At 45.5% G+C, this 22226-nt stretch overlaps 1 protein-coding gene across 8 annotated transcripts in view; it reads left to right on the top strand.

Annotated features, from left to right (window-relative positions):
• The window catches only part of PRKAG2 (protein kinase AMP-activated non-catalytic subunit gamma 2), a 213824-nt gene that overhangs the window by 122707 nt on the left and 68891 nt on the right, over nt 1-22226 (top strand). For all 8 annotated transcript variants that reach the window (XM_035319206.1, XM_035319207.1, XM_035319208.1 and 5 more), the window contains one exon: nt 21864-22078. In XM_035319206.1, the coding sequence (XP_035175097.1) occupies nt 21864-22078 (215 nt within the window). The remainder of the gene's footprint in view (nt 1-21863; nt 22079-22226) is intronic.

The raw sequence follows: 22226 nt of genomic DNA, 5'->3' as shown, positions 1-22226 counted from the left end.
TTATTATTATTATTATTATTATTATTATTATTATTATTATTATTATTATTATTATTATTTAACTTCTTTTGTCCATTTCAGTGTATTTCATTCTAATGATTTAATGGGCTGTGGAACTTACCTGGGTAAGTTCCTGCCATCTTATCCACCCATATAATCTTTTCTGGTCCTGTCAGCACTCATTAGGTGACATAGATCTTCTTCCATGTCAGCCTTTCATCTCCAGATACAAGAGGATTTCAGGTGTGGCCTTTGGGCTGCTTTCCTCTCCTGCCTCCTTCGGCACCCACAGAGCCTTACTCTCAAAAGCAGAGAAACAAAATTGGTCCAGTAATGATGGGAGCCAAGCTCATATGATGCTTGAGCATTGCTGGGAACCTGAACTATGTGATCTATGGATCACAATCGTGTAGGCTTTCAAGCTCCAGTGGTTTTATTTTACATATAAGATAATGTGATCAGGCTTTCCTGTTGTCATATGATTTAAACCCAAACAATGTGCCAGGTTAGGCACGGTATCTTAGAAGTGTTCAAGAAATGGTGGATTAGGTGGTAACACAGCACTGCTGAGTTATTGATGTGGTCTCGATGAGCCTAAACCAACGAGGCTGAACACATGCGATAGACATACACCAAGGAGGCTGTACACATGTGATAGACGTACACCGCCTAATGATATGCCCCAGTGTGCTTTTCAGTGAGTTACCCTGCATCCGTGTGTTATTAAAGCTGTAGGTAAATGTATTGTATTAAAAATCATATTAAAAACTACATTGGGATTTCTGGGCTTGGCTTTTCAAATACTGTAAATGCTTCCTCATCACGGGGCTTGGAGGTGGTAGGAGTGCACCCAGGAGAGCATACATTGAACTGAGGCTGGAGGGAGCCAGGCTGTGGTCATGTATTTGTGACGGGGGGAGTCTGCAGTGTCCTCTGCAAGCTCCTGTGCCTGTGGTGGCACCAGAGAAAAGTCTCCAGAATGGCATTTGCCCAGGATTGTCTGGGCAACTTATTTCCCACATAAAATCTTACAGGAAGTGAATTGACTTCCCCGCTTGCAGAGCATCAGACGGTGCTTACAAACGGCCTCTTTCATTTCCAGTGTTTAAAACCAGCAGTTACTTCAACCATTTTTTTTTCCAGCCTTGTTAAAACCATAGGGTTTGTCAGTCTTGCGGGCTAGGTTTCAGCATTTTGTACAACTAATATTAAATTCTGGGTGCTGTTTGGAGTATCTGAACACTTTGGCAGCAGGTGCACGCCAGTTATCTGTGATGCCTGGCAAACACCACCCTGTCTTCAACTGGTCTCACGAGCAGCTTTGCCTGATTTCCTCGATGGGTTTCTTGGCAGCCACTTAGATCGAAGAAGCCATTATCAGTCTCTGTACAGATCCCAGTAATTCGTAAACCAGGCTCGCTTGGAGGCTATCTGCTGGGACCAAAGCAGGGAATTCCCTCTGCAGGCTGTGGAGCAGCAGCAGAGATGATTGAGGGCCGTAGCGAGCATTTCAGCAGCTGTGGTTGTCGTTGTCCCTTTGTGAGAGCAGCAATGGCCGCTCGGGTCGCTTAGCCCACCAGGATGGACCCAATGCAACTGTGAAGATGATGGAAGGAAAAAACAGATGTGCTGAGGCAAAGCTTGGAGGTTTGACCACCTCCTCAGGCCCTCAGCCTTGCTCTGACCCCCACTTCTGTCCCATCCTTGCTGCTGCAGAAGGCACCGACATCCCTTGCAGAAGACACCCTCCCCAAAACTGTGTTCACCCAGTTTTATGGAGACCTTTCACCTCCATGTCTGGAGGGTTTGGCTGTGGCATGACAGCATGTGCGAAGTTCTCAGCATGGAGCAATAGATGTAAAACGAGGGGTTTAACCTCAGGGTGCTGCAGCGGGCTCGCGCTAAGTCCAGGTGTCTGCTTGCTACCAAACGGTACACGATTTATCCCACTACAGCAAGGCTGCCGAGTCCCATGGCTTGGCCATCGGACCCACGCTCAGGTTGTTCTTTGGTGCATTTGGAGGGGTGCCCTTCATCGTGTCATCGTGTATGCCCGCATTTGAAGTCAGCTTGGTTTGAAAGAGAGGGATTACAACATCCAGCTTAAGTCTCAGGCTGCTGCTGTGTTTTCAGTTAATGAAATGGCTTTGAGACAAGTCTGGGAGTTGTGTAAGCAGGTTACATCAAACGTAAGGGAGTCCTGGAAGGGCATCTCTACTTTGGGTTATTTAATACAACTTACTGGACATTGAAGAGAATGTTGGGTGTTATTTTATTTTCTATTGTGTGTGTGTGTATTTTTGTTTTGTTTTGTTTTTGTTTTCATTTTTATTTTGTTTTGTTTTGTTTTGTTTTCCTTTTTCTTGGATGTGTTTTTTTTTACTAAAGTTCCCAAATTTGCTCTTCTAAGACTCAGTCCTGTTTCACTCACAGGACATCTGAAAGGTGTCCAGCCCAAGTTTTTTACATGCAATGGTTGCAAATCTGGGCTCTAAAACGCTAAGTTGTTATGCTTTTTTCCCTGATTTGCTTATGAACGTGTGTACGCATGTACAAATACACACAGGTATGGGCTGCTTGAAGTTGGCTGTAAGTCTGGTAATTCATCAGATGTCACAGCCAAAGGAAAATACCATCCCTGGCCATACCCTAGGTAACAACACACATTGCTATAGAAACCTAATGCATGCATGGAAAAAAAAGAAAAAAAAGACAATATTCTGAAGGAGGAAAAAAACAACCCTGCACAAAGTAGCTTAAATTCTTCTGAATATTAAAAAACTGGGGAAAGAAAATGGTAAAGTCTGTGCAAATCAGGTCTTAACGCCTTTCTTTGGGAGCTGCTTGGAGGCAGGGACAGCACCAGCACAGAATAGGTTGCTAACTTATTTGGCACCTAGGTTGGTTCAATACAAGTCTTTGATTGTTACTGGGCATTAACAGGACTTTGCTAGTGTGTGAGATGAGAGAAAGAATCCACCACAAGCCACTTCCCCTCTCCTGAAGTACAGCCTCACTTAGGAACAGCAATGATTAAATGCGGTCGCCTACTGCCTCTTGTTCTGTCGGTTTTGAAGGCGTGGAGAACGTTATTTCAGCACTGCTAGGATGATGTAGGAGTCTACTTTACATTTCCCTAATATTTTTGTATAAAATTCATGCGGCTTCATATACGCTCACAACATCATATAGCGAGTCATAAAAACCCACTGTGTAGTAGGAAATGTCACTAGCATTTACAGAAGGGCCGGGGGAATCATTAGAGTAGCTGGTATCATCTCTAATTTCCTTAATTTTTATCAATAATACCACTATAATAATCAAACATTTACAGGTATTTGTGATCGGTGATTTTGTGATCGTAACTCATAAATACTGGTTTTATGATCATGTTATACACAATGCGAGTCCAATTCTTTCTTCATGAATAGGTACAAATCAGGACTACTTTGATTTTTTTTTAATATACTATATAAAAGCTTGCATTTAGTTTTTTTGTTGTTTGTTTGATGGATTTTTTTTTCTTTTGGAGTTTCATAGCCCTTTGTGGGTGCAGAGAAATATTGTGAAAACTTAACACCTCCAAAAGAAAATGCAGATAAGAATCCCAACATTTGCAATTTTAAATGCCGTGACTCTTTGAAGGTTTAGCTGGTGATTTTTTTTGTTGGCATTTGAAAGCAGCACCACTGATGAATACAATATGTACATACAAATGTTATGCTTGTTACGGTAGGACCATATGCATTAAAATGGCTGTACAGTTGCAGTATAATGTTGCTCGCCTGATCCTAAATTTTCACCTGGCTCGCATCAATGAAAAACCAAGCATCTGAAACAGAACTCGGCTTTATAGGAACTTTATATTGGCTTCATGTGCATAGCTTGAGGCATGCCTCTGTGAAAACATTGCCTCTTGTTCTTCATTGTGCAGCATTCAAGGAAGGGAGCTGAGCCACCTGTAATGCTAATAATGAATGAGTTAAAATTGGTTGGGCTTGTAAAATGTCTACATCTAAGCCAGCCTTTTGGTAGCTCTGCTGTGGCCACATCAAGGCAACTTGTAACACCATGGGTATTGAACACTGGGTTATATTTACTTTTAACACCAGGTCTGGAGGAGGAGGAGTTTGTGGGTGTTGCTGTATGGTACTGGGAGTGCTGGATGCAGCATTTGTGCCAGCGGGTCTGAAACAGCCCCCTAGCAAAATGAGGTGCCCTGGAGCACCCCAACTTCAGCTTGGCCACCCTGGCAGCAAGGAGGTGGTGGCTGTTTGCAGAGCCGATGTTCTTCCCCTCCTGCCTGGGCAGACACAAACAGCCCAAAACCCAAGGCCTGGTCAGTGGCATTGGCTTATGACTGTATAAATGACCTCGTGTACATCCCCAGGGGAGAATTTGTGAGAGAAGTGTTGAACAAGCGCAGAAGCTCGGTTTGGAAATCACAGAAATCCCCCACCCTCAACTTGGTGCTGAATGGCTCTGGGATGTCCCACCTGCAGAGGTGGGGACAGAGCCCAGCGTCCCCGAGCAGAAGGGGTGAGGGCTGAGTTAGAGACAAGGCATAAAAAATCCCCTGGCAATGGCTGGAGCAGGGGGAAATGGAACTAGCTTAGGTCTCAGAAAAAAAAATAAAAAGCTTTATTTCTGAAACGGGCAGGCAGTATAGCTGCTAACGTAAGGAAAAGGGTTTCATGGCATCTCAGTGCAATTCAGTCCGTCTGCTTCTGCCCGTGCTGCAGACCTGAGCACAGCGGCTCCGTGCTCCAGTGGGAGAAGCAGAGGGCCAGGCTGCCAGCAGGGAGTACTGGGAATCCAGGTGAGGATCTGCTTCATGTCCGAGTGCGATGAGGTATGCAGATGGTGGAGAGCAGGTCAGAAATGAAAGCTCCCAGAATTGAGAAAGCTTGCAATCATAACATTACAGTGTGGTTTGGTTTGGCAGGGACATTGAGGACCATCCAGTGCCACCCCCTGCCATGGGCAGGGACCCCTCCCAGCAGCCCAGGCTGCCCCCAGCCCCATCCAGCCTGGCCTTGGGCACTGCCGGGGATGGGGCAGCCACAGCTCCTCTGGGCAGCCTGGGACAGGGCCTCACCACCCTCAATGGGAAGAATTTCTTGCTTATATCTAATCTAAATCTTTCAGTTTAAAGCCATTACTCCTTGTCCTATCCCTACACCCCTGACCAAGAGTCCCGCCCCAGCTCTCCCTTTAGGCCCTGGCAGGCCGCTGTGAGGTTTCCCCGGAGCCTTCTCCTCTCCAGGCTGAACAACCCCAACTCCCTCAGCCTGGCTCCACAGCAGATGTGCTCCAGCCTCTGAGCATCCTCGTGGCCTCCTGTGGAGGCACTTGCTTTTAAGAAAAGCAAAACAAGCCACCGATAGCCACGTTACGGACTAGAGGCATCCCACATGTTAGCATTATGGTCAGCAGGTGCTTTTCCTCTCTGAAAAGGGATGAGGAGCTTGTGCTTCTGAGCCCTGTTTGAAGATGTGTGGGTTATTTTTGTCTCCATCTTATTACGGGCTATGCTTTACATATTTGATGTAAATGCTGAAATAGGTTGGACTCCAAAGGACGATGCATAGCTCAAGGGATAGATTGCAGCAGGGTTCTCGGGGGAAGGAGCGGTGCTGCACTGGTTAAGTCTAATGGAAGCTCATTTCTGCAGAGCCCCATACACACTGCTGGTGATGTCTTGCCTCTGTTGGGCTTTGTTTTGCATTATTAATTAACCACACTGCTGCTTCCAAGCACTTCAGACCCTTTTGAAGTTGCAGTTTGATCAAGTGATATGCAGTGCACCACAGGTATAAATAACCTTATAGTATTAAAGGGACAATTTAAGTACTTCTGTGGCCGGAAAATTTATCTGGAAGAACTCAGTGCTCAGCCATGACTCAGTGCTGCTTCAGAAATCCTCCTCTATGAACTGCTTCAGTCTTCAAAATTGCCTGTTGGTCTGAGCACAGGTATTAGCCCTTCTAAGAGGCCGAGCAGGATAAGACACGCATTACTACATGCTTTAAGGCAGCTGTATTGACAAATAATTTTCTCTCCACAGAACAAGAAAACTGCAGCCTGGAAGAGAACTTTCTAGTTGCTAATGAACTGCTGTGGAAGAATTCTATCTTGTAGAGTTTAAGCATTTTTTTTTCTTCCTGCAAAGTGCTCTGTAGTTTGGGGTGCTGTAGCTGGTCCAAGGGAATACTGCAGCACTGGACATGTCCCTGTGTGATGCCCATTCTCCTGGGGTCTGCAGGACCAGCTGCCAGACCCTCCTCTGGGGTGGCCGGGCCAGCTCACACGTAGGCGATGCTACCAGTGATGGGGAGAGCAGTGGTGAGAGCATGCTGTGCTCCTGAATCCTCTTCCCAGCAAAGCCTGGGAGCAGAAGCACCGTGAGCATGGGGACACTCTTGGGAAAGGAGTGGAAGGAGGTCTGTTAGTAGAGAGTCCTCTGATCCCCATGGGGACATAGGAGGACACAGCAAATTCAACTTCATCCTGAATTTGGGCTCTGTTCATCTGGCGCTGGATGGCTCGACAGATGAGGAAGAGGGACCTTAGCTTTTAGGTCTGCCTTAGAGGTCACTCGGAGAGCCCAGAGCTAAGTAAAGGAGGGACCAAGTGCTGTGGATGGCAACAACCCACCACCAGTCAAACCAAATGGCTACAAGCACGGGAGAGGGAAGCTGACAGCTCCTCTCTGGAGAGGAAGGAGATCGAGGGAAAAGCCTGAGCCAGTTTTCCTGGATCACATTATGGCATGTGATCGGGAATCACAGGTTCCCCGGCTGTGTGTCCCCCACCTAGAGCAGCCGTCCACATGTCTGTCACACTCTGACACCGGATCTGCAGCAACTGTTACTTCAGCCTGCTGCTGGCATGTATTTATCTTTGGTGGTGTTGGAAAAAGAGCCAGAGCAAAATGTCACTAAAGCTCCAGCTCTAGGTGTCAGCAGAAAAGAAGTGGAGAAGAATACATTGATGCGAATGAAAACAACGTGATTTTTGTTTGTTTAGTGCAGGAATTAGGATATTTGCTCCTGGATTCTGGCTGATGTCAGGTGTCAGATTGAAGGAATAGCATGAAATACAGACTGTAATGTGCTCTATCAATGTCTTGCATGCTGCTGTAGGACAGAGTTGTGCAGTGGCCGGGAGCCCTGTCAGCACAGGGGGGACATGTGACATGGGGAAGCAAGATCATCACTCAGCACAGTGACAAAGTTACTTAATGATGTCTGTCAGGGATCCTTTTTCTAATTGCATGCTGCTGAGGGTCTGCCACAGATTGTGCCTTGTTTGCCTTGGCCACTTTAGTGGCTGACCCTGCTCTGATCCAGATCTTTCTTGTTTCTGCAGCACTCACCTCCTCCTGCGGCCAGCTGTGCCCAGGCTCCTTCCCAGCTCTGATTATTTTCATTCACACTGAATAGTTTTGGTTCACCGTCAGAGCCCTTTTATTTCATTGTGGTTTTGTTTACCAAGATGAAGCAATGCACTCGGAGCACAGAGAAGAAGACAACCCTCATTTTGGCAAAACTGCCCCCCAGCTCCTGACCTCTCAACCCTCCTGCTCTGCCCATTTGGCCTGAGTGACTAAGCAGTGGTGATGCTGGCCCATCCAGCACCCATCTCCCCTTGCTTTAAGCCTATGACCACCAGTCTTGCTGCCACCAGTTAAATGCACAGCAGAGTCTTCTCTAAAAATTCTTTGCTGCTCTTAATTCAGTGAAGTCCGAAGCCTCTGCTGGGAAGTTGCTTTCACTCATGCTTTGGGGTTTTGTGGGGTGAGAGAACCTGGCACGATCTGTGCTGTGGAGTCAGGTTAAGCTCTCCTTTTGCATCATCAGGGTGGCCAGGGCGAAGGCACACGCTGTCAGACATCCTGCTCTTGGCTCCACGCACAGTGTGAATACCTTGGGCATAAGCCCCGCGAGGCTAGCAGCCAGCCACGTGATGATCCAGAGGCCTCAGCTGGCCTGGGCCGGTGCTCAGCTTGTACCGACCGCGGTCCGACACCGATACAGCCGAGTTGTTCCCAGCTGGATCCTGTTCAAGTTCAGCAGAACTCCAGGATTATGCTTCGTGTTCTATTCTGCCTCAAGAAGAATGTCTGCTTACATACCAGCTATCATCCACCAGGCAGCGATTAAATTGCTTTTACAGTAGTGAAACTGTGGCAGCTTGTATCTGTTTAATCAATGAAATATATTTATTTTATTTTTATTAATAAAAAATAAGGTTTATTGGAGCCACAGCTTTACATTGTGTTGGAGAAAGTGGTGCAAATGGACTGCTGATGGTCCCAAGACAAGAACCTGCAAGAACAAATCCTAAGGAAATGCCTGGAGAGCCATGAGCACTGTTCAGCACTGTCCTGTCTACTCTTGACATGCTGAAGGCAGAATATTGCAGAACTTCCTGAAGTTTTGTCAGTCCGTCTGTAAACTCTTGGTTTGGTAGGGGTTAAGGATCATATGTTCATGCTGTCTCTGCAGTGTCATGTTCTATTTTTCTGGAGGTGTCAGGAACATAATCAGCTGTCAGAAAAAACAGAGGCTCGGGAAAGCAAAGGACGGGGTTTTCTTGGCAAGTACAGTCTCTCCTCAGCTTATGTCCTCTGAATCTGGGCTGGAAGGACTAAGCACCAGTGTTCTTTCCTGACTGGTTTTGGCAAGGCCAGACCATCAGCTGCTAACCCTCATCCATTTAGCTCTTCAAAGCCCAATGCTATGGTACCGCCTGGCTGTTCTTCTGTGCTGGGCAGCAGCAGGTGACACTCAGCACCAGATCCTGTATTGCCAAAGCTCAGTAAGTTGGGGTGATACACAGCAGTTTACTACTTGCAGAAGTGCCTGAAAACACATCACAGGCTGTTTGCAAAGGCAAATTAAGTGTAAGTGACTTTGTGAGGGGTGCCTAGGAGGTTCCTGGGAACGGAGGGGCTCAGGATAGGGCCTTGGCCTGAGTTGCCTGTGCTTCGAGTAACAGGCTGCGGCACTGCCTTGATTGAACAACCAAAATCATCCAGCTTTCCAGCACAACAGTTACTTGTCAGGAGGAGAAAACAGCTCATCATTTATTTTCAGAAATGAGGTCAAAACTGTGCAGCTGAGGAGGGAAGTGACTGGTGCAGCAGGGCTGGTAATCAGATACAAAGCCTCTCCCCACTAGGTTAAATCCAGCTTCAGTCAGCAGTGACTGAAATCTTCTGTCGTTTGACAGTTGTTCACCTTGGCCTTTGCGGTGCTGGCTTTGCTCAGCGCTATCTGAGTCGGTGCTTGCATAACCAGCACGCTGCCGGCCTCAGCACCGCTACCTGCGAGGGGCCTGCTCGGCGGTCCTGCGAGAGAGCCTCATGAGCATCAGAGGATTTGGGGCTGAACATGATTTCTTCCTGAGAGAAAGTCCTCAATTCTGTGTTTCCAGCTCTGTCAGTAGACGGGGGGTGGTGGGGTGGAGGTCATGGTGAGGATCTGAGGTGCAGAGCGGCCATAATGTTGCCATAGCCCTGGCAGAGCCTCAGCAGCTGCTTGGCCAGGGCCTAACTGGTGGACCTGTCCCTTTCCTGGTCCAGACTTGCCCTCAGGTTCCGTCCTCGCAGCCTTCTCTGGAGCCCTCTTCATGTCCACCCCTGTGTACAGATTCACATGGGATTAATGCCTTAAATAAAAGGGCATACGTGTCTTCTGCACGCTCCCTTTCCATTGTAGAATTAAAGAAAACCATACAGCAGACGTCAGATCACTGCCCATAGGTCGTTCCCTAATGCAGCCCCTCTTCTAGTAATTGATGTTTCTTTTCTACTGAGCCATCTGGGGCAGGATGTACTGAGATCAGACCTATCTCTGCTTTTCTTCTCTGGCATGGTAGCCGCTTGGAGTTGTTCCTGTTTTCTCCCCTTGAAGTATATTGACACTCATATTGAAGCTTCATTTGCAACTCTGAGCTTTCAGGTACTGTTGTTCTAGTCAGAGAGGAGGAATATTCAAGGAAGGGCCTCTGCAAATGTACCTGCTTGGAGATGGACTGATGCAATGAAAGCACCAAACACGGTGTTCGCTTTGTGTGGGTTTTATGGCTGCTGGATTTGCCTGGGTTCTGCAGCTTAACATGTGCTAGTCCTCAGGGTTTCCCTCTTATCTGTTTGTATGCGAACAGCCATGGCTTGGGCTTCCTGAGCCTGGGGCCTGAGGTGCTGACTGTGGGCTGTGAAATCCCTGCTCAGCTGACAAGTATTATCCCAAACATGAAGTGAGGCAAGTCAGACCGTCAGCACGAGCTGTCCTTCCACAGGTGATGCTGGTGGGCAGGAATGGGACCGACATCCCCATGGACTGTAATACAGGGAAAGAAGGGAAGGCAACAGACACCTGCAGGAGGATGAGAACGCGTGTGAGTGGGGGAAAGGGAGAGTGAAAGGGCAAAGGTAATGCTCCTTAAATAGATCAGATTTCCCCATGGCATGGGGGAAACCTCTGGCACAAAGGTGGCATTGCTCCAACGAGTCTGCTGCTTAGGTACTCGCTGTCTCAGCGTGCTGAGTCCTTTTGGCTACCAGCATTCTCGGATGCCTTACAGTGGGGTGACAGCCCTGAGGAGTAAAACAAACCAGGAATGTGACTGCTGTCATGTGCCGGAGGCACGCTGTAGTAGTGACCTGGGACGGGTGGTGGGGTGAAGCTGGGGTTGGATGACAAGGGAGGGGAAGGATTTCCTGGAGAGGAAAATTGCCTGGCCAGCTCTTTGGAAAATATAAGCATGCACTGCTGAAGGGCACGTGGGCTCTTTCCTGCAGCACCTCAGAGCTGGGTGTTGAGAGGAGGCATCAGCTGTGACCTGTTGCACAGCCGGGCAAAGCAGGGCACCCCATGGTGTGCTTCTGGGGCTGGTTTTGCAGGAGTCTGGTGGATGAGGGAAGTCTTAATCAGCCTGAAAACAGAAGTTGGAGTAGTGAGGAAAAAAGGAAATGTGGGAGGCATTCCTTTCCCTTATTCTAATAGCATCAGTCTCTGGAGGGCCTGAAGTGAAAGGGCAGAGGTCTGGCGTTATTTTTAATCTTTATCACTTTGCAATCTAACTGTGAAAGGCAGAAGAAAGCCAGTGTTGTGTGAACTGCTCCATGGAAAGGAGAGGGTTAGTCTGTGAGTGTCTGGAGAAAGCCGTGATGGTAAAGGTTTGAAACTCTCCAGGCTGTGCTGTGTTCTGCAGTAATGTTCAGCTAAAAGCATCACCCAGTGCCAGTGAAGGCAATGGAAATTATACGACCAAGTGGCAGAAGGAGCAGGAGCAGGCCCATGGCAATTTATTTTCCATCAGACAAGAGCCATGAAGTCATTAGTTATTTTTTCAGAAGGCTTTGGTAGGTGTGCTAGAGAGTACTGTACTATCTCTGCTGTGCCATGTATGCAGGAAAAGATTAATTCCCAGGTTAGCAAGATAAGAATTATGATGAGACAGAAGTCTGAGTCAGATGCAGGGGGGAGAGGCAAATGCTGCAGGCTGAAGCCATCCTTGGACTCCTGTTGAATTCTGAGAAGAGCTAGAGAGAGGGAGACTTTTTTATTTTATTCTTTTAATTACAGAAGAACAGAGGTTTCAAAACATGAATTTCAGAAGCAAAGAAATTGCAAATTATGGCTTCATTCTCTAGCTACAGCTACCCTGAGGATTTGGAGTACTTTGCAAATATTTAATTACTCTCACCTCAGTGCCCTTGTAAGCATTGCAGAAAATAAACAAAAGTAAGCTGTGCTGTGAGACTTGCAGTCCAGCTGCAACTCTGATGCCTTTACTAGCAGCTCTAGAGCTGTTTCCTTCACTGCAAGAGCAGAAAATCAAGGACAATATGAACTGGTAAATGAAATACAGTGCAGGTCCCAGGACCCGAGTCCTAAGGACTCTGCTCTGACAATCTTGTAAGCTGCTGCTCTGAAGCTCCGAAGCAGCATACTCTGAATGCTTGCCCTCTTGCTGAGCAGCCGTGGCTGTGTGCAGCATTACAGTGTGCATTCCCCTGGTGCCAGCTCTGGAGCTCTCATGCGTATGCAATAAATGGATATCCTAGTGGTCTTTATGTGCATTAATATTCCGTCTCTCAGTTACCCAGAGTATGCAGATGAAGTCACCCACAGCAATTTCAGCAGGGCTCTGCAGGACAGGATTTGGACTGGTCTTTTCATCAGTTTGGGCCTCTAGTGATATATTTGTAAAAAAAGTCTGGGGAGGAGGGAGAAGGTGTGAGGTAAAAGGGGGTGTTCCACAGGGTGTTCTGCTTTAGCATATTACAGAAATAAGGTACACAGTCAAGTCATTTACACCAAGTGAGCCAGGAAAATCTGTGCCTCAATTCCACCTTTTTAAAAAAATAAAAAAATATTTAAAAAAGAACTCGTGTTGGAAGAGCGTATCATAAATCATCACAGAAGCAACAACTTGCACTGTTCTGCACTCCCCCAGGCTGCTGCTTTTAAGAAGCTGACATTTAGTGCAGTGACTGAATATGAAATCTGTAGTGTGAAATTAAGCATCAGACCAAGAGAGGCAATTACTTCCAAACCTGTGTTTGTATGTTGTGCACACAGCATTGCCCCTCCCTTCTCTCCTCCCTTAATTTCCCTCTTATTTTCGTTTGCCTGTCCAAATGTAAATCCTTCAGGTCAGGGCCTGTGTTATCTATTATATTTGCCTGGTGCTACCAGAAACAAAACATGAACGACGATGATAACGCTGCGGTTTGCAGCTTGTGCTGTGCAAAGCAGGCGGCAGTGAACGAACCCAGGGAGAGGGTGCTGGGCAGAGAGCAGTTGTAGCAGCCTCTCCTCTGGCTTGATGGAGAGACACAGTGCTGGCTCCTGAAATATCACCACGGAAAGGCAGTTCGCAGCTTTCTGCAGCAGCAGGGGAGAATTTAGCTCAACTTGAAACAAAGCAGCAAGGAAAGCCTAGACTGGACAACTGAGATTAAAGTGGAAAGAGCTGTTGAATGTTAGCTTTAGCAGCCAGACCCAGCTTTGCTAAAATGAAAAAAAAAAAAAAAAAAAAACAAACACGTTATTTCATTAAAGCCTCTGATGCTGAACACAGAGTACTCAGTGAAAGTTTAAAATGCCAGGTGGTGTGTTAAGTAAATAAAGTCGTCCCGCTGTAGGCATTGTTTCTCACAGCAGCCGGCTATAACCAGCGCCTAGTACAAGTGGCCATGTGAATCTCTGCCATGTGATGTAGTGCTATGCCTGCCTAGTGTGCTGATACCAGGCTGGGAAGTCAGCGGAGGCTTTTCTTTCAGCGGTTATCATTGTGTTGATAAGGGTCAGCTATTGCACGTGGCTTATTTGCACGGCTTGGCTCACGCCCATGAGTCATCTGGTTTGGATCATGAAAAGAAACCGGGTGTTTGCACAGATGTCATGCGTCTTTAGGGAGCAGATTGAATGAAGAGGACTGATTGATTTTCATTCCAGTGACTTTTCAGATTTGTATCACAGGGCTGCACAGTTCCTTTTCGTCGTAACTCGGTGGCTGCCCTGAGGCAGCGCTTGCAGAATGTCACATCCCATTATCAGCAGTCCTGGGTCTGCGTACAGCAAGAGTCCTTTGGAAGGTGACAGTCTTAAAATCCCGTTCTGCTGTCAGCAGCAGGACTGGAAAGTTAGCCAGGTGATTCAGAAAGTGCAAAGCTGGTATTCCCAGCCTTCTTGGCCCCATGCTCTGTGGGTGATGGATGCACAGGAGGGTAAGGCGTTCTTAGCTCACGTGTTCTTCTCAGAGGGATGCACAGCCAAGTCTCCTGCTTCTGCTTCTCGTGGTTCTGCAGGGCATTTCCCCATGGTGCTGTTACTTGCTGAGGATCACTGTTAATGCTTCGCTCCCATCATTGCCACATGCACTGGCAAGGTGCATGGTTTGGAGTTTCTGACCACACTTGCTGGCCACAGCCTAGTGTCTGGTAAAGCCCTATATCTCTCAATATAATTACCACACCGATCTCACTGCTTGTGCCTGGCCAGGCATTTACTCGGTGGCTACCTCAACCGTGACCAGGACCTCTTCATTTATCACCTGTGAGGCTGTCAAACAGCAGTGGAATTTGCATTTGTCTTGAAAAAAAAAGAAAAAAAGAAAAAGCCATCCTTTGCCATCTAGCTTGTGGCTCACCACTGTCTCTGCTACAAACTGCTTGCATCTGGTGTTCTCTCCAGTATTTGCAAGACAAAGGAGAAGGGGTCACAGAAAGCTGAGAGTTAGAGACCAGGCTGAGACCTCAATCACAGCAGCAGCACTTCCTGCCCATGAGAACCTGAAAAATCACACTGTGAGGAAAGTTTTGTTCTTTGAGAAGCAGCAAATTCATAACTGTGTAGATCTCTGGATCCTTCTGCAGCTTGCCTATGGCCCTACAAGCCCTTAATAGCCGTGTCTCTCCTGACAATAAGGCTCCCTGGTGTATGTGTATATTCTGATATAATTTTCTTTGCTGAATATAGGAAAAATGCAAGTCTGTTGAAAACAGGCAATGCAAAAACCAAAGTGAGGAGAATAACTATTATGAACTAAGCATGAGAGCACAGGGTCACCGTGGGGGGTTGGATCTCAAAAAGTGCTCCCTGTACTCTCTGTTTGCCCCACCAGCAGATACCCTGAGGGCTGCAGAGCATTTGGTGTGACCTGATGACATGATACCGGTCCATGGCACATGAAGGCACCAAAGGTAGCTCAGACCAAAAGGCTGTCTGGCCCCGTGTTTTGTCCTGGATGGGGAACAATAGAGGGTGCCTGGGCAATAGGCAAGAAGAAAAGTGTAGGGTTCATTCTTACCTGATTACCAACCTGACTGCATCAGTGTACTGCAAAGGGCCTTCAATCCCTTCCCTGGCAGTGCCCAAGGCCAGGCTGGATGGGGCTGGGTGCAGCCTGGGCTGCTGGGAGGGGTCCCTGCCCATGGCAGTGGGTACTACTGGGTAGGCTTTGAGGTCCCTTTGAAATTTGAAATTGAATCAATTAGAAAGTGCAAAGCTTGAGGCACCGAGAGGACAGAAACCAGCTGCAAGGGTGCTCCTGCAGTGGGACAGGAAAGCTCTGCAGGTGTGATCCCAGGTGGCTGGGAGCCCGTCAGACTGATCCAGCCTGCTCATGCAGTGACTTGACGGATATATTTTACTCCTTTTTTATTATTATTATTAACAGAAAGATCATTTTGGAAACAACCAAGTCTCTCTCTGAACACTGTACCAGCTAGATGAAGAGCCATGGTGTTGCTTCATTAAGACTGAAGCAAATGCAGCTAGCATAGATGCTGCTCCATCATACTTCACGGTATAATAACTAATAAGATTATTTGTCAGGTTTGTTTGTAACTAATGTGTTTTACAACATTTAGTGTCAATGTCACCAACACGACTTGAATAGAAACAGCCATCTACCTGCTTATGGGCTCGTAGTTTTACTGCCATTAAGTGGCATTGAACTTCATTTCACATAATTTGCATCAATTTGCTTGTGTGTCAAAATTAACATAGTATTGTGTCTGAAGAGTGAATCAGCTTAATGAACAGCAGGCTCAACTCGGATTCACTTGTGCTTCTGACTACTTAAAATTCAGCAGCCACAGCCTGCCTACTTCTCTGTTTCACTGCCAGCTGAAGAATGCAAATGAAAGGACGATGTTGTCCTGGGAAGGAATCAGACAAAAAGTGTCACTTGGAGACACTGCAAATGGAAACTCCCCAACTCCCCCCCCCCCTTTTTTTTTTTGAGATGTTTCATTCTAAATGGTAAATGAATAAATCCCTATGTAGAAACCTGGAAAGCTATTTTTTATTGTTAGCGATGGCATTATCTGCTTGCTCAGGTACAGGACATGAGAACAGCGAAGTGTGATTCCTAGGAAGATGCAAACTGTGAAAGTGATTTATTTTTCACTGCCAGTAACTTTCACCAGTTTTAGCAACTCCACGTTAGGCACATAAATACAAATGAAATGTTTGACAGCAGGCTGCTGGCTATATCCTTTGGACCCTCATCAGGGCAGTGCAACTCTGTCCAGACCCACCCTTTTGTAAAGGATCATTAGTTCATCCCTGAAATCTCTAGTAACGTAGCTTGTGGGCAGGAGGCTCCAAAGGTCCATGGGGCAGGGGCTGTTTTTTTTTTTTTTTTTTCTGGAAAGGGGCTGATTGGAGCTCTGGGCAGAACCACACATAGAACTGCTGATAAATAAAAGGGAGGCTTTGGCAGGAATCACTGGGCTGTGAGCATCCTTCCTCCCAGAAACCACCAGATGCATCCTGCCAGGTCAGGCATGAAATGCAGGTGACAGAATTAATTGTGGGTGTCACCCGGGGAATGTAGGAGGGCAGCCACCCTTCTTCTCTTGGGAGTATGGGAGTGACAATGGAGCGCTTTGTCCCTTCCTGTTACGTATCTGTGGAAGGCTGGTGTGAATCCGAATGCCCAAGTAGGTGGATGTAGAATTTAATACCATGCAAAATAAGGGCTTTATTTAAAAGAAATAGTTGCACTTATCTCAAGAAGCAAGTGAAGGTAGCAGCATTATTTTTGTATGCGTGTGACTAAGTAAATGCCAATTAGTGTTGCATGCTATCTTGGGCCAAAGCTGTGGGCTCTGCTGTTACAGCAGTACCTTCTCGGAGCTCTTCCAACCCGTGATGTGCCTCTAGATCCAAGCTGAAGCTGTGCAAATACAGGCAAAGAATTGAATGTTGGGCCATTGCTGCATACCATCAGAGACAACACTGTCATAAGGGAGGACAACTGGAAATTGCCTTATTTTGATCAATCAAACATACATATTCTAAGAGTAAAGACACACTATAATATGTAGGTTGCTTCTTTACATGGATTCGATTAAGCACTACATTTGTATACTCCTGGGATTATTTTTATTCATATGCATATTTAATTACACAGATATTAGGATTTACGACTCATCAGTAAGGAGACCACAAAGTTATCCTCTTTTTTTGGACTTGTTTTGACACCAGGAATGAAATGGCAGGATGAACCAGAACAAAGCAAAACTCTTGGACTGTTATTTCCTTTTATGACACGGTTACCTAGCCAGTTAAAGGAAGCCAGTGGATGTGATTTCTTGGGGATTTTAGTAAAGCTTTTGATACCGTCTCTCACAGTATCCTTCTGGACAGAATATCCAGCATACAGCTAGACAAGCACATAATGTGATGGGGGAACAATTGGCTGATGGGTCAGGCTGAAAGGGTTACAGTAAATGGGGTTACCTCAGGCTGGCAGCCAGTCATTAAGGGGGTTCCACAGGGCTCCATTTTAGGGCCAGTTCTGTTTAATGTTTTCATAAATGACTTGGATGTAGGACTCAAATGCACACTAAAGAAGTTGGTGGATGATACAAATTAGGAGGTGCTGTTGACTCTTTCAAGGGAGGAGAGGCCTTACAGGGAGATCTTTACAAGTCAGAGTGCTGGGCAATCACCAACAATGTGACATATAACAAGAGCAAGTGATGGATTCTGCACCTAGGAAAGGCAACCCTGGTTATAACATGCAGACTGGGGGACAAGAGGCTGAGGAGAAGCCCTGTGGGATGTGGGGAGCCAGTACCATGCGATGTGGGAGTTCTGGCTGACAGCAAGATGAATATGAGCGATCAGCGTGCTCTGGTAGCCAAAAGCGCTGGTGGTAGCCAAAAGCGCTGGCTGTACCCTGGGGTGCATTGTGCATGGCATGGCTAGCTGCTGGAGGGAAGGGATTGTCCTGCCCTACTCTGCGCTGGTGTGGCCTCACCTCAAATACCATGTGCAGTTTTGTGTACCACAATATAAAAAGGACATAAAACTATTAGAGAGAGTCCAAAGGACGGCTACAAAGATGGTGAAGGATCTGGAGGGCCAGATGTGTGAGGAGCAGTGAGTTGTTCAGCCCAGAGCAGAGCAGGCTGAGGGGAGGCCTCATGGCGGCCTACAGCTCCCTCACAGGGAGCGGAGGGGCAGGCGCTGAGCTCTGCTCTCTGGGGACAGCGACAGGACCCGAGGGAACGGCATGGAGCTGGGACAGGGGAGGATCAGGCTGGGGGTTAGGGAAAGGTTCTGCACCCAGAGGGGGTCGGGCACTGGGACAGGCTGCCCAGGGACATGGGCATGGCACCAAGCTGCAGGAGTTCAAGGAGCATTTGGACAGCGCTCTCAGACACAGGGTCTGGTTTTGGGTGGTTCTGTGTGGAGCCAGGAGTTGGACTTGATGATCCTTGTGGGTCCTGGTTGGATCCTTACAACTTGGGGTATTCTGTGATTCTATTATAAAACTGGACTGGGACAATAGAAAACATGAGACAAAACCTTCAGCTGACCAGTGATATAGTAACTAATCTACTAGAATTTCCTCCTTTTTTGTCTAAAATTGTTTTATTAATCTAATGCAAAAAAAAGAAGACTTATTTAGTTTGCTAACATGAAAATACCACACTTGATTAGTCATTTCATTGTCTGATGAAACAAATATTAGCATTAGAGATAATTACTTGGCATATCAGTTCATCTCCTTATCAGAACCGAGGAGTATGCAGGCAACCTCAAAGACTGTTTCTTCTCCAAAATCCTAGATACATACTGCATTTTTTCAGCTACATTATAGAAAAGTCTAGAAATGGTGGCTGGCCTAATTGTTTAACATGTACTTTCTTAAAAACAAATTGTTTTCAGCCATGGGATACAAGATGTATCTTGTCTCTTCAATTTCTTCTGTAGCAGACAAGTGCAGATACTGCACATACATGTCCCTATATATTTACACCAATGCCATCTGTTTAGAAGGCAGTTCAATAGGATTAAGTTAACACAAAGTTCTGTTACTCCTGAACTGATTTTAGTTTGGGGGTATATTAGAGATTTTCATCCTTTCATGTCACAGGCTTTCACAAAATTCTTTGTAGGGTTTAGGATATTGAGCTGTATCATAGCAGCTAAGTCTTTTGTTTTAACAATCATAAAGCTATTTAACATTTCATACAGGATTATTCCTTCAATCTCAGTATTATAGAAATGTAAATAAAATATGTACCACAATAATGCCATGAGGGAGGATTTTAAATAGCAAACGTTGAAAAGTCTAATTACATAATTTAATCAAATTCCCTGCAAAATAATTATGACTTTCCCTTCCACCTTTGAGGAAATTGAGTCATAGAAATATTAAATCTCAAATGTGCCTCGCTTTAAGTACTTATGTTTTAAGAGCCTAGGAGAAACACAGTTCTGAGGATCAAAGTGCTCTCAGTGAAGTTGCCGGAGTCACAGACACTCATCATCTATAAAAACTCATGCCAAGTTTCCCAAGCTGCCATCCACGAGGAAGTTCACCATCAGTGAACGTTGTTATAAAATGGAAGCCACACTGTCTGTAAGGAACTTTTCCTGGCTGTGCTGTTACACATTTATAATGAGGCGACAATAGTTTTCATGAGATGTAAGAGATGTTACTTCCTTGGTCTCCTTTGATCCACATCTTCCTGTGTCCTATAGCTGTCCTCTATGCTTGTATGCCAGCCTTGTTAGGACTGTGAATATGTGGTTCCCTTATGTCTGGTAATTACTCTTTTGGCAGAGCTTGCTGATACTGGAAATCGTTTCTGTGGACTTGCTGATACATTAGCACATAATGAACACATCCCAGCAGTAAGACTTTAAGATCTAATGGTGTTTTTCCCCCCTTTAGTGGTTTTCCATTTGCAACAATTACAGCTACCATTCACCTCAAACCTCAATCTAAGTGCTTAGGAAACATTTGCACACCCATAAAAACACAGAAAATAAGAGCATCTTCCCCAGAACTGTTTATCTAGATGTGCAAGCAAAAACCGTCCTTTTAATCCTTCAGCATATGGAACACTCCCCAACCTCACTGAAATCAGGAGAAGCTGAGGATGTTCAAAACAACCAGGGCATTTCTTCTTGCCTCTCCCTGTGGCATGTCACATTAACCAACATTTGTATCTGCCTTATGTATATATATCTGCCTTATATTTATATATTACCCACTTTCCACTGGATCTGTGATTACTGCTGCTTGATCAGCAGAGCTGCAGGTCTCTCTAACGAAGAGGGGTGAATATTGATTCCAATAAAGCTAATTTTTTTCAGCGAGAGTTAGGATTTTCTTTAAAATAAATAAATATATTACACTGCAACACTAACACCACTACAAATAAAACATCTTAGAGCTTAATCATTTTGAATTTCCTGATGAGTGATTCTATTATGTCTCTTCATATGTAAAAGCCATCAAGAAAGGTTGTTTTTAATGAACAGTGATATTAAAAGAAGGTACCTGAGTTCCTCATTAATTCCTAGATATGTCAGGTGTAATTATTTCTTCAAGTAGTAAATCCATTCCTGAAAAGTTAGATTGCTAGTCTTCTGACTCTAGCATCTTAATTAATACTGACTTTTATTGTTTACCTTCCATAAATACAAAGTTTTCTTTAAAATGCTGTCTTGTGGGGTAGAACAGTGGCACTGAGAGGTAACGAACATCCTTTGAGGTCAATGGAAGTCTGGATACAAAAACATTGCTGAGGGTTCATTCAACCGGGGTTCTTAATGTGAATCAGACATTTGATTGCAAAAGTGCTTTGAGAATAAAGGGAGCTGTACTAATGCGCCTTGCTCTAGGTTGAAAGCAAGAACCAGCAGAGGTTGAGTGTAAACCAGTGCAAAAGGTTTGAATGGAAGTGTGCAAAAATCTCTGGTGAAACCTTGAAAGCTTAAACTAAACTTGCCACGAAGATGCATTGTCATGTTCTGAAACATTTGTCTGAATGGCTTGGGATTTTCTGCATATTAAAAGCTATCTGTTCCTTGTCAGTGGACTTGAATCCACTGTGAACTAACTGATTACCTACACAAATCTCTGGAAGCACAGGAAGTGAACCAAACAAATTCAGAGGTGCTATAGGTGCCTATAGCCCACTTACAAATTTGAAGCTCTGCTCATGCTGGCATAAGAGAGTCATCGTTTGTTTGCCAACACACAAACAGATCTATGTCGAATACATGTATATGTATGTTGTAACAAGAAACAAGGATGTTGTAATGAATTTTCTAATTGGATGTAGACATCTGCTTGTTCTTAAATGAGTAATAAATACAGCTTAAATTACCTGTTTGGTCACAGCTCAGAAGTGCCCTAAGAACATAACCTAAAATACAGCTGGGGTAGATACATGTGTCAAATAAAAACAGGATGCTCACAAGACAAATGATCTCCTGTTGATAATGATTTTCAGCAAAAAGATAAGAATAGTCTTTCCCCTCAAAGGCTGCTGAAAACAATTCTAGTTTGCATAAAGGCATTGCCACAAGCTTCATAGAAAGCAGCCTGAGGCTCATGGGAGATACACTGTTTCTTTTTGCCTCTGCACCTAATTTTGCTCTAACTGTTGGGTGTGACAGAATAATCAAAATGAAGAAGTGAGCATTAAAGCTCTTGAGCAACTTGCTGTGAGATAGAGGTAATCCTGACATTCGCAGGAGTATTAAAATGGTGACAAGAAAGTAACACCACTGCTTAGGATCCTTTTAGGAATAAGGGACCAGACGGGAGGTTAATATAGCACAAACTTAGAGCTCACTTATCTTGCCACTATGCCTCCCTGTATAATGGGTCACACAGTTCACCCAGCTGAATGATTAAAAAAGTTTTAATGGGAAGGCAGAGCAATTCCCTTTTATAAACGGGAGGGTGAGATACACACTTTTTGTCTGCTGAAAAGTGATGAAAAAATACAGGTTTACTGTAAAGCTGAGATTTCTATCTGCTTTTCTTTGGAAATGATTTTTAGTAATTATTCTTTTTTACAGCCTCTGGCCTCTCTTCTTCTCCATCTACCCCAACACAAGTGACCAAGCAGCCCACGTTTCCTCTTGAATCCTATAAGCATGAGCCCGAGAGACTAGAAACACGGATTCACTGTTCTTCACCTCCGGACACAGGGCAGAGATTTTCTTTGCCTCCCTCCCAAAGTGCAGCCAAGCCTCCTATAATGACACCATCTCCCTGTGCTACCTCAAAAACAGTGAGTAAAACTTGTGTCCAGTTTTCCATTGGAAAATGTACAGTGTTGTGTGTAATTGTTTCTTGTACTACAAGCTCCAGCTTGTGTGTCCATACCGTGGAAGAGCAAGAACGATTTCATGCACCTTTTACTCCAGACTTGTCTCGGC

Source organism: Oxyura jamaicensis, chromosome 2 (assembly GCF_011077185.1).
Source record: "Oxyura jamaicensis isolate SHBP4307 breed ruddy duck chromosome 2, BPBGC_Ojam_1.0, whole genome shotgun sequence".
NCBI classification, from domain to species: Eukaryota; Metazoa; Chordata; class Aves; order Anseriformes; family Anatidae; genus Oxyura; species Oxyura jamaicensis.
The sequence above is the reverse complement of the archived record's forward strand: the minus strand, read 5'-3'. Positions and strand labels throughout refer to the sequence as shown.